At 44.0% G+C, this 12,053-nt stretch overlaps 3 protein-coding genes across 5 annotated transcripts; 2 read left to right on the forward strand and 1 right to left on the reverse strand.

Annotated features, from left to right (window-relative positions):
- Positions 1-195: 195 nt before the first annotated feature.
- rpp14 (ribonuclease P/MRP 14 subunit) lies at positions 196-4,083 on the forward strand. 3 transcript variants are annotated; one of them, XM_008408279.3, is made up of 6 exons: positions 196-371; positions 1,100-1,210; positions 1,807-1,891; positions 1,968-2,044; positions 2,126-2,204; positions 3,961-4,083. In XM_008408279.3, the coding sequence occupies exons 2-6, from the start codon at positions 1,119-1,121 to the stop codon at positions 4,015-4,017; spliced, it is 390 nt and encodes a 129-aa protein (XP_008406501.1). In that variant the 5' UTR covers positions 196-371; positions 1,100-1,118; the 3' UTR covers positions 4,018-4,083. The 3 variants fall into 3 exon arrangements, with proteins under 3 accessions (XP_008406501.1, XP_081462903.1, XP_008406502.1); XM_081606777.1 differs by having other exon boundaries at positions 369-491; XM_008408280.3 differs by lacking the exon at positions 196-371 and adding an exon at positions 503-662.
- On the forward strand, positions 4,024-5,165 carry LOC103464287 (ribonuclease P/MRP 14 subunit). Its single transcript, XM_081606775.1, has one exon. It carries the CDS (start codon positions 4,024-4,026, stop codon positions 4,498-4,500), a length of 477 nt encoding a protein of 158 aa, XP_081462901.1. The 3' UTR covers positions 4,501-5,165.
- Positions 5,166-6,096: 931 nt separating this feature from the next.
- LOC145551611 (E3 ubiquitin-protein ligase TRIM35-like) lies at positions 6,097-8,344 on the reverse strand. The gene is made up of 2 exons (XM_081606778.1): positions 7,853-8,344; positions 6,097-7,761 (listed from the first exon to the last, which is right to left on the reverse strand). Exon 2 carries the CDS (start codon positions 7,742-7,744, stop codon positions 6,791-6,793), a length of 954 nt encoding a protein of 317 aa, XP_081462904.1. The 5' UTR covers positions 7,745-7,761; positions 7,853-8,344; the 3' UTR covers positions 6,097-6,790.
- Between the last annotated feature and the right edge of the window lie 3,709 nt (positions 8,345-12,053).

Genomic DNA, 12,053 nt, shown 5'->3' on the forward strand with positions numbered 1-12,053 from the left:
TAAGTATTTTATAACATACCGAACAAAATTTTGCTTTTTACTTTTTAAAATATATTAAAACAACTTATAGAAGAACATAGAAAACGTATCTGAGCAAGAATGTACTGTATTTTTTATATAAATGTCCCAGATCTTAATTTTAGCTCTGGTCAACATAACACAGTTAATTTAGATTCAAAATGCTCCAAGAATATCCACGTTAAGTTTGCTGTTTGAGGAAAAATTCGCGATTAAAAAGAACAAGATCGGTTCCTGTGACGGAGTGAGACCTCCTGTTCACAGAGAATTATGAGGCAGGTGCGCATGCGTCGATGACTTTGATGGCGGCAGGGTAAACACGCTGCAGTTATCTTTCCACGGACATGTAGACGGTGAGTGAAAACAGTTATGGTGTTCCGTCAGAGTTCAGGAGATCCTGATCCGATCCAGAGATGTTCTAGCGGCCTGGAGCTCCACGCTGCTCCGCCCTGACCTCCTCCTGGGGTTGGAAGGTGTGACCCCAGTCTGTCGGTGTTTCAGATCTGTCGGTGGTCCAGTCTGAGTAGGACGCTACTTTAGATTCTCCAGACGACCGTTAATCCGTTTTACAGCTAAAAATCAAAATGTCCTCATTTATTTTATTTATTTCAAACTACATACCCTACGTTTTATTTGGAATAAAGGTATGTAATGGAATACATTTTCAGTCTTGATGTAATTTTTTAAATGATTTTGTTTCTGTAGTTATGAACCTTTTAATTTTCTGAACTTTATTTTCCGGCTCGTCGTTTGTTTTTATCATGTCCAGCGATTTGCCCAAAAGATTTTTATAAATATAGTTGTTCAAAAATGAGCTTCTATTAGCTTGAATGCTAACAGACTTGATTAAAATGTTCCTCTTTTTTCACTGTTCTGGTTCTGTTGAGTCCAATTAATGATCCAGACCTTCAAAACCTTCGAATACATTTCTGTAAATAAAAACCTTCTAACCATTCATTAATACTAAAACTCCTTGTGCAGGAAAACCTGTTAATACAGGAGCTGTGGTGTGTTCACTGACTGTAGGAAAAAAATGTAAATAATTGCACCCTTCAGGTTTCTGATTTATTCCTTTCTTCAGAGTTTCCAGTCTGCAGAAAATGAGAGCGGGCGCCGAGGAGGCAGAATCTTCTGGGTACCAACGGGTCGTACTGAAGAACGCTTCGCCGCATCAATACCTCAAAGTCCGTCTGTAAGTTTTGGCTGTGTAGACCAGTGTTTGCCAAAGTGGGGGCCGCGGGCCACCGGAGGGCTCAAGAAAGTTGAAAGGAAGATAAGAAAAATAATTAAAAAGATTTTTTTTTAAAAAACAGAATCCCAGATATGTCTTTATTTTAAGTTCATCATGTTTGCTTTTTGTTAATCCTTTTTTTTCTTAAAATAATTAATCAAGCTAGAATAGCAGCAAGAAGTGGAAAAGTTTCTGTCAAGACAAAATCCATGAGAACTGTTGGAATAAAATACAATTTGATGTGATTAATATAAAATACATATTTTCTTATCAAAAGAGAAGATTGTGAGGAAAAATGGTGATAAGATATGATCTGATAATAAAAGTTTCTGCTGCAAAACTCCTTGGTGGCCTAAAATCAGACGATGTTAGCATTTAAGCTAAATTAATATAATGATTATTGAACAGTGAATAAAAAAAGTTGATGTCTGTTTACATATCTTGTAGTATTGTCTGTGGGTTTGCTAAGGAGGTCAGAGGTCGAAGCTTTTTGGGAATGTTTGTGAACCCTGTGCGCAGGATCTGTTTGCCCGCGTTAAGTCCGATCTCCCCCCCAGGGTGCTGGAGGATGAGTCGGCCAGAGTGAGCGCCATCGACCTGAAGACCTTCATCACTTCCTGTCTGAGGAGTTTGTTCGGAGAGGTGGGATCCTCACGGTTCTGCCCGGCCACTCGGGTCCGGACCTTTCCTCTGATAACTCTGTGCTGGTGTTCTTCAGGTCGGAGCGGCGCTGAATGTGGACGTGCTGAAGTATGATGAGGAGACGCTGACCGCTCTGCTGCGTGTTCCCAGCAGGTACCGGTCCGAAGCCGGCTCCGCCCGCCGAACCTGCAGCCGGTTTGGGTTTTTATTTCTATCTTCTGGGTTCTGTTTCAGGGGTTTGGTGAAGCTGTGGAGCTCCCTCACCCTGCAGGGGTTCTACCAGAACCGGGTCTGCGCCTTCAGAGTTCTGCAGGTCAGCACATCTCATTCATCAGTGCTTTTCAAATTTAAAGGGGCAGTATCATGTTAAATTAACTTTTTTTTTTAGTTTTCCATCATGTTGTAGCATTACATACGTAGCATACCTAACCTTTAATCTCCATGGCAACAATTCAGCTATTCAAAACATCTGGTTGGTCGTAGCCCCGCCTTCTAGACTCATCTCCTCCCCCACTCAGCTCCTTCAGACTAGCCAGCAGCAATTAGCAAACATCTGCTGAGCTCCTTATAGGAGCTACTTCCCAGAGCGACGCTGGTAAAAACATTAAAGGGTTAACAGAGGAGCCATGTTGGGATGACTTCCTGAAGGAGGAGCTTCAGAAAGAGCAGGAGCTTCTTAAAGAGACAGAAGCCCAATTTCAAGGCGCTAAAATACAAACTTTAATGATGGACTTTAGTCAACATCGGTGGATGTTTGTGGTCCCACTTTCCATTAACATTCAACAAAAATAACAAGAAAAGTAAATATGACTAACAACAGACTGTGTGCTGTGACAAACGGTTTCCAGTTTAAGAAGATTTAAAAAAAATCTTCCCCTAGAAGAATTAAAATGTCCAAAATGATCCATCTTGATGCTGATTGTCTGATCATGTTTCCACCTTGATGCTGATTGGCTGATTATGTTTCCATCTTGATGCTGATTGGCTGATCATGTTTCCACCTTGATGCTGATTGGCTGATCATGTTTCCACCTTGATGCTGATTGGCTGATCATGTTTCCACCTTGATGCTGATCATGTGATGAAGGTGCTTCCTGCAGCTCTAGACTTTTGCTGCGTTCTTGGCAAACGTTGTGGCTCCTATCAGCAGGGGAAACCTTGCTGCCCCGCCCATCGCCGGGCGAACAGGAAGCCGGTTCAGAACCACTTTCAGCTCAAAAAGTCGGTTTGTTCTCGACTCCAGAGCAGAAATGGAGCCAAACTGCTGAAGGAACAACATGGATCCGTGATCTGGACCGGACTCTGCTGCAGAACCTAAACTCAGGTTCTGATGTGAGCGGTTCCAGCTGAAATTTTAATTTATTTCTTTATTTATCTTTATCCGACTTATTTTGCTTTATTTGTAGAAAGAAGTTTAAATGTTTATTCTTAACATTTAAACTCATAATTATGGGTGAAAAATAACCAAAACAATTTAACTAAAAACAAATTCTGACCAACATGCAGTTTGCTAAAAGTTTTAGTTTGATATAATTTTATTTGAGCAATTAAAAATGTTTATAATGGATTTTATTTAATAACCCAACATAAAGTTATGTTTATTATTATAAGGGAAAACATTTATTTCCATCATTCAAACTTATAATAATTAAAAAGTAACAGAGTAATTTAGCCAAACAGAAAACCTGACCTGCATCATGAACATTTGCTAACAGTTTTAACTTGATGTGATTTTATTTGAGTAAAAATAACAGAACTACCATGAAAGCCATAAAGTTTTTCAGTTTCTTCTAGGTGAGGGAATTTTCTAATTTTGTTCTTTTATTCGTACAGCTACCTTCAAGGTTATTATTTATGTTTACAGTATTATTTAACAATCTTTTCATTAATAACTTTATTTGTTCGCTGTATTTAAAAACATTTATTTATTCAAGTTTCTTTAATTTCTGTTAAGTGTTTAATTCATTTTAATATCTATTTTTGCTGTTATATTTCTGTTGATTAAAACTACAACTCGCTTGAATAGAAATAAACTTCATTTGCTGACTCTGACCTCATGGTGCGTTCAGGTGTCTCCGTTCCTTCTGGCGCTGACGGGAAACAGCCGCGACCTGCAGCTGGACTGAAGCGGGATGACGTCAGCCTGGACGCCGCTCTGCGTCAGGCTCCGCCCTTTCCGCCTCCCGTTGGCCCCGCCCCTCGGACGTCGCCTCCACGTCGGCCAGCGCGCCTCCATCACCAAAGCGTTCTCGGCGCGCGACGTGGAGCTGTTCGCCGAGCTAACGGGCGACACCAACCCGCTCCACGTCGACCCGGCCTACGCCAGCACCACGTCCTTCGAGGCGCCCATCGTCCACGGCGTCCTCATCAACGGCCTGATGTCGGCGGTGCTCGGCACCCGGATGCCCGGACCCGGCTGCGTCTTCCTGTACCAGGAGATCCGCTTCCCGGCACCGCTCTTCGTCGGCGAGGAGGTTCTGGCCGAGGCGGAAGTGCGTAAAATCAAGATGTCGTTCGCCTTCATCGCGGTGACGTGCTCCGCCAAGGACAAGGTGGTGATGGAGGGGGAGGTGATGGTGATGATGCCCGAGAAGCGGCAGCAGGAGTGATGAAGATGATGGCGGTTAAATCCGGGTCCCTGACGGCGTTTCTGTCAAGTTTAAGTTTATTAAAGTGTTCTGTACGGAGGCCCCTGAGGGACATTCGGGAATGTTTTTTTCTTTTGCGTTTCCTCGCAATAAATTAGCAAACACATCCTGGTTATTCTGTACACAATCACAGTTTAATAAGTTAATTTAAAAGTTCACACGCCTTTAAAGAGCCTCAGTAAAAAAAACTTTATACATTCTTCACTCTGTGGTGTAAAAATCTTATTGAAAATCAATCTATTAATTGCGTTTTCATGTTTGTGTAAGACTGAGATGGGAAACAGTAATTTATTAAAGGACAATCAAAACTCGATTGACTTTATTAAACCATGAAAATAACAAAAAAAAAACTCCAGACAGTATTTTTCTTCTAAACTTTACAGGAGATATAAAACTTCAGGTATCACACCAACAGATGATGGAAAATCCTTACAACAGACTTTCAGGATCCAAGATGTCGCCTGGACCGACTGGTACATTACTGCCTGAGAACGCAAAAGAAAAACCCCTCCGTGTCCCCTACAGGCTTCCGTAGATTAGAGATGACGTTTGATCTCGGGTTTGTTATGTTAATGCAGTCAGTTTTGTTTTTCATTCAATAAAAAAAGTGATATTTTCAAATTAAACGAGTCTTTTTTACTTTGTTGATGTAAATCAGTTATTAGGTGAAGGTTTAGCTCACATTTTCCTAAATTGATGTTTTCCCTCCAATTATTTAAAAACCTATTTTCAGATCATCTTTGTGTGATATTTTGATGATATGAAACCTTTTAATTGGGCAAGAAAGAGTTGGCTCTACTTTCAGCTCAGCCAGGTAAAAATCAATCCATCATATTTTGGCTTATTTTTCTCTAAAACATCCGAAGTCCATTGATTAAATGTCAAATTAAGGTTACCTTGTCGTTCTCCACTTAAAGTTCAAGAAGTATTTTATATTTTGCTATGTTTTATGCCTGTTTATTTAAATTATCTAAAATATTTTCAGTGACGGGCTGCACAGTGGTGCAGTTGGTAGAGCTGCTGCCTTGCAGCAAGAAGGTTCTGGGTTAGATTCCCGGCCCCGGTCTTTCTGCATGGAGTCTCCATGTTCTCCCTGTGCATGGTGGGTTTTCTCCAGGTACTCCGGTTTCCTCCCATAGTCCAAAAACATGACTGTCAGGTTAATTGGTCTCTCCAAATTGCCCCTAGGTGTGTGTGTGTGTGTGCATGGTAGTGTGTCCTGTGTGTCTCTGTGTTGCCCTGTGACAGACTGGTGACCTGTCCAGGTGACCCCGCCTCTCGCCCGGAACGTTAGCTGGAGAGGCAGCAGCACCTCCTGACCCACTGAGGGACAAGGGTGTCAAGAAGATGGATGGATTTTCAGTGACTAAAAAGTCCCTTCAGACATATTATGAATGAATATGCTTATTAATCCAACCTCCATCCAACCATTTCTAACACTCTTGTCCCTGGTGGGTCAGGAGGTGCTGCTGCCTCTCCAGCGAAGGTTTCGGGCGAGAAGTGGGGTCACCTGGACAGGTCACCAGTCTGTCACAGACTTTATTAATCCCACAGGGAAAAATAAAGTATATTCATTTATAAAAATGTTTTCTTAACAGGACTGGTAGAAGAGTTAACAGATAAATGAATTAAGTATCTGATCTGATCTGAGCTGAACAGATGACACAGTTAATGGCCAAAGGGAAGAAAATCAGAACTTCATGACAAACATCTGACAAAGTGATGTACTGGAAGAGTCCATCAGATGGCGCTCCAACCTTGGAAATGGGTCTCTGGATGTTTGAATCTCAGTTCGTTTCCATCAGCAGAGCTTTCAACGTTCATGAAAACAAGCAGATGATCATCTCTGCTGAGTTTCATCAGAGCTGCTGTTTGCTGACTGAGACCTTCATCGGTAACATTTCTCCTTTATCCATAGTGGTGATGGAAGGAAACATCTTCTCTGAAGGAGTGTATGTGTGTTAGTATCCAGATCTGAGAACGTCAGTTTTACTCTGTCCCCGTCCAGATTCACTTCGATCCTCTGGAGTTTCTTCTTTAATGAAAGAACTGGGGGAGCAGCTGGTGGAGATGCTGCTGAGTATTTACCTTCAAAAACCCAGATACGCAAAAATCCAGACTGTAAGTTTCCCTTCCTCTGGACAGACTCTCTAACACACCAAGAGACCAATGTGAACTGTGTCCAACATCAACATCCCAGCTGTGGGTCCCTGAGTTAAAACCCTCAGAGCTCAGGACAGACCACCAGATATCAAACAGCTGCTGTTCCTCTCCTCCCATTGGTCAGATCATCAGACAGGAAGAGTCTTGACCCAGCCGTGTTTGGGTCCAGAACCAGAGGAGTGTAGGTCACCATGTCCTTCATGTTGCTCCAGATGTTGAAGGCCAGGTTGCCCAGATGTTTGGCCTGGTCTATCAGAGCTCCTGAGGGCAGCTGTGGATCCTCCAGCAGGGGGCAGCGCTGGACTCTTTCCACTGCAGCCTTGTAGTTGTGCAGGAATGAGACGTCTGCAGCTCTCAGCTCCTCCTCTGTGGCTCTGACTGTGTCTGAAAGAGCTGCTATCTCTCTGCTCAGAGCCTCCATCTTCTCCTTCATCATCCCTCTCTTCTGCTCCTCTTCCTCCCTCAGTGCAGCCAGCCTGGCCTCCTCTTCCTCTGCCAGAAACTGATGAAGCTTCTTAAACTGCTCAACAATCTGCCTCTCTGTGTGTCGGGCCTGGACCTTCATGTGTTCTGCTGTCTGATCAAACTCCTCTTTAACTTCCTTCTTCAGCTCCAGCTTCTTCTTTAAAGGCTCCAGAGTTTCCTGAAGTTTCTTCTTCTGTTGCTGAGCAGCTTCATCAGTGGGTCTGAATCTGTGCTTGGAGTGTTTTTCGGAATCTCTGCAGACGAGACAAACTGGCTGCTGATGGTTCAGACAGAAGAGTTTGAGTTTCTCAGAGTGCAGAGAGCAGAGACCCTCTGGAGCATTTTGGATTTTCTGCTGTAGGAATGATTCACACAGGTTCTTCAGAACCAGATTACAGGGTGGTTCCATCTTTGAAGATCTCCTCTTACAAACTGGACACTCTCTTGCTGGTTTCTCTCTCCACCAGCTCTTCAGACACTCCCTACAGAAGCTGTGGCTACATGACAGAACCACCGGATCCGTAAAGACGTCCTGACAGACCGGACAGCAGAGATCCTCCTCTGACCTGGAAGCCATTTTGTCTCTGAGCGAAGCTGAAAACACAGAAGGTCCAGTCAGTCTCGGCTCCCTCCCTCCTCTACTAACTTCCCTCAAAGTGACTCTGAGTGTTTTGGTCCAACTCACCTTCAGTGTGAGCAGCTTGAAGCAGCAGAGTTGGAGGTTTCCACTTTTCCCTCCTGCAGCTGGACTCAGTCAGAGGAAGCTGCTGGTTTGGTCTGAAGGTGAATCTGATCGACTCTCTGCAGGACTTTCTGGCACTGGGCGATCCATGAGCTCCAAGGGCTCCTGGCGACAAATGACCTGGGCAGTCCAGGAAGGCCTGACGACGACGGACCCAGGAGCTTGTAGCTGCAGACACTGAGCCTACTGTCCATTATTGGCTTTAAGAGCTTTTCGCTCTGGGAGTCTGTGTCTGCAGCCTCATTCTGACTCTGTTCATGGCTCCACTTCCAGGGAACTTCCTGCATTGATCCAGCCAACGGGTCAGTACTGCAGTCAGCTCGTTCTGAAACTCCTTAGTGTGTGATGACAGGGCAGCAGAGGAAGCTCCTTTCAGCTGCCTGAAGGGACAGTCTGTAACAACACTGTTGTTTATCTCCGCTAGAACTCGGAGTGTTGCTATGAGCAGAAATGAGGTCCAGAGGTCACCTGTTGACCTGTGGGGAGGGTCACCAGCATTCCTTGTGACCCCACTAGGGATAAGCATGTATGATGATGGATGGATGTCATTCTCACTCATCTTCAGGCCATGGAAGACATGGTGACCGGATTGAGGAGATCCTTAAAGTGCTCCTTTCACTGCCCAACGATATCCTCAGATTGGGTCTGCGGTTCCCCTCCTCACACACTGGGATGAGCCCCGTTTCTTCTTTCTGAGTTTCTGAATTGTTTTCCAGAAGTTCCTTGATGCCAGCTTAAAGTCTCTTTTCATAGCCTGTCTGAATTCCTCCCAGGCCCTAGTTTTTGTTCCCCAACAGAACAAAGTGCTTCCAGCCTCCTGGTACTTGTCAAGCCCTAAAAGCCTCTTTCAGCCTCACGGCTTCCATCACCACTGTGTCAACTAGCAAATCCTGTGGTTTTGACCACAAAAGGCATTAAAAACCTTCAGGCCACAGCTTCTGGAAGCCGCATCCGCAGTGACAAGTCATGAGCATGGTCCACACAGATTCCATCTTCCCACTCTCCCTTCAGGAAAGAGACAGATTCTGCAGCAGACATTCCAGCCGTTGGATTCACCAGGTCTGTCTGGCAGCTTCCCCTGCCACCATGTTTAACTCACCACCAGAAGATTGCACACTCTGCCTTCACCAGAGTATCCAAGACATAACCCTGCAGGTCTGATACGACTGATTAATCATTCAGAAGTGTTCTTGCTCATACATGGTGTTTGCTCTGGACATTCAGTGCTTCTCATAGATGTCCAACAACAAAACCAATGCTCAGCCATCCTTCCCACTCAGACCCCTGTGAAGTCCACCGGGAGACTCTAAGGTCAGGTGATCTGAACTGCTGTTGGGTTCATTGTCAGAGACAACAGGAATCTTTGCAAAGGTTCCTGTTTGCTACATGTGATTATATTTAGCAAACAAGAAACTTGCTCACTGGAACAAATCTCCAACACCGAGACGCAGTCAGGGGCTTGTGAGTATTCCCAACGCTCCAATTTACATGACAGGATGAAGCAGGAATTGAACCTTCAACCTTCAAACGACTGCTCTACCCTCTTGAGAGACAGTCGCAGTAATGACCTTCCATACAGAAAATGTTTTCAGTTTTAACCAAAATCCAGTCTGCTTAGAGAAGCTTTAAATATCCTGGATTTTAACCGACATATTCACACCGGAGAATAAAAACCGTTTGAAACAGTGAAGCTTCAGCTCTGAACCAACTATAAGGTTTATTTTAATTAGAAGGGAACAAAGTGGGAAGCAAACAGAGTCCAACAAAAATGAAATGTTTGAAGAAACCTCATTTAACCTGAATTAAATCAAATCCAACAGGCCCAACGAGTAAAGCAGGAAGGGAAGGAGGACGGACGGATGGATGGCAGTAACTTTTTTTACCCGATTCAGCCATCAGGTACTGAGCTGCAAACCTGCAGAACTGCAGGTCCAAACCATGGTTCTGGAGAACTGGGTGACTCAGCATTTATTCATCACAAAGAAACTAAAAACTCTGTTTTATCTTTAAAAGAACCACAAACCCACAGTTTTATTTCAAATTTCAATGGCTTTATTTTTTTATGTATATAGATTTGTATATATTTATATATATATATATTTATGTAACAACTTGTTCTCAGTTGCTTGATTATCATCTTTTGTTCAAACGACATGACACTAAGACCAGGGCATTCCACACGATCATATCTTACAAAAGAGAAAAGAAAAACCAGGAGTGTGTGCACACACACACGCGCATCCATCAGAGTGTGTGTGTCGCGCTTCTGTCTGCACGGAAAACCGAAGGTCACAGGACCAATGAGAGGAGCGGACAGGGAGGAAGAGGAGGAGGAAGCAGGTGGAGAACGGGACTATTCTGTTGCATAGATCGAAGCAAACAGGAGGACAAGAGACAAACGGACTGGATGAGTCACACACACACACACACACACGCACACACACACGCGTGGGGAAGCACAGGACGTTTTGGTCCAAATCTAAACCGAGGCTCAGAACCAGAACTGAGCGCCAACACTGAGGTGTCTGCAGCAGCCGGTGGCAGCCAGGTGGTGGCGCTGCAGATCTGGAGCTGCTGCTGTGAACCAGATGAGTTTTAAATGAAATACAATGTGAGTCGTTATCAAGCAGTAAATACAGGCTTTTATTCTGAAAAACATTTTTCAAACATTTCTGACTGCATCAGCTTTTGTTTACTTAATAACAATATTTCTAATAATAATAATAATAATTTCATTGGCCTCTTAAATTTGAGCTGAAATGGATTCCTTGGAATATTTCATTTTTCCCTCTCAGCGTCAGACGGACGTCGGGAAGCTGCAGAGGAGGAAAAACATCCACGCAAAAAAATAAAAACAACAACAAAAAACCTAAATGTTCCAGACAGTCCGGATGTCTGACATGTTTTACAGCTTCAGACTGGTTCCTGTCAATCTGGTGTCACACCGGATCCAGGGGCGTCTCAGAATCTGGTGCGACACCTGAACCGGGTCGGATACCCCGGCTGGATGGAACCATCCAACAACCGGAGAGAAAAAGAAACGTTTTGGACAAATCTTGAAGACGCGTTAATACGTAAAGCAGCAGATAATTTTTCAGAAACTGAATTTCTGACGTCAGATTTGAACTTTTGGAGCTTGTGGACGACAAATTGCTGATGGGAAAGTTTGGATTCTGATCCAGAGATTGGAGGTTTAGTTTTTCAGATCAATTGATGCGATTGGTGAGAGCGAGCGATGAGTTCAGGGACCTGAGTGCTGAGATGGGAATGATGGGAACAGAAAGATGAGATTCCAGGTTTGCTCAGTGTTTTCTCCTCTCAGTGTAACGGAGACTGACTGACTGTGTGTGTGTGTGTGTGTGTGTGTGTGTGTGTGTGTGTGTGTGTGTGTGTGTGTGTGTGTGTGTGTGTGAGTGGAGTCAACAGTTGGGATGTGTCATTCCGTACTAAAACATGCAGAACACAGAACATTGAACACGGATACTGAACAGCCGCTGATTCTTTTTTCTGGGTTTTGTTGGGTTTTTTCTGGCTACACAGAACACGACGGAACCAATCGCACCAGGTCGGACATATTGCTTTAAACCACCAAAGTCTGTATATATGTCATGCATGCCACATAGATGATATCATGTTTATACAAAAATAACACCAACGCCTATAACTGGCTATCATAGTAATTACAGAAACTAAAACTTTCAGTCTTTTTTGCAACAAAGTTCAAACAGAGAACCGGATTTCTGCCTTCATATTTAAATCTGATATATATTCGTACATATCGGAGATAAATACACACGGAATGTAAATGTGGCTTCCAGCTGTGATGTTCCAGTTCGTTTTGCAGACGATGAGCAGGTCGTAACGGAAGAAGTTCCTACACGATGGAAAACAAAGTTCTGCTGCTGCTGCTGCAGGGGCGTCCGGGATGAGGTCAGAGCAGCCGGACGCCCCGCGGAGCCACTGAGGCTACGGCAAGAGCAGAGGGACAATCCTGAACCAGGCCGAGGGAGGGGAGGGGGGAGAGAAGATGGAAACGACTTTGGCAGAACAATCTTAAAGCTATGCTGGGTGATGATTGGCTGATTGGCCGCTCTCCCACTTCCTGGTTCGCCTCATTCGTTATGGGACATTATTTACACATGCG

Source organism: Poecilia reticulata, chromosome 5, assembly GCF_904066995.2.
Source record: "Poecilia reticulata chromosome 5, P_reticulata-male-v2, whole genome shotgun sequence".
NCBI classification, from domain to species: Eukaryota; Metazoa; Chordata; class Actinopteri; order Cyprinodontiformes; family Poeciliidae; genus Poecilia; species Poecilia reticulata.

Bases quoted from the DNA above. Each gene is read 5' to 3' on its own strand.
- rpp14 (XM_008408279.3), top strand. From the start codon at position 1,119: ATGAGAGCGGGCGCCGAGGAGGCAGAATCTTCTGGGTACCAACGGGTC. The intron at 2,045-2,125 runs GTACCGGTCCGA...GTTCTGTTTCAG, and splicing joins CTGCTGCGTGTTCCCAGCAG to GGGTTTGGTGAAGCTGTGGA. The intron at 2,205-3,960 runs GTCAGCACATCT...TGGTGCGTTCAG, and splicing joins GCGCCTTCAGAGTTCTGCAG to GTGTCTCCGTTCCTTCTGGC.
- LOC103464287 (XM_081606775.1), top strand. From the start codon at position 4,024: ATGACGTCAGCCTGGACGCCGCTCTGCGTCAGGCTCCGCCCTTTCCGC.
- LOC145551611 (XM_081606778.1), bottom strand. From the start codon at position 7,744: ATGGCTTCCAGGTCAGAGGAGGATCTCTGCTGTCCGGTCTGTCAGGAC.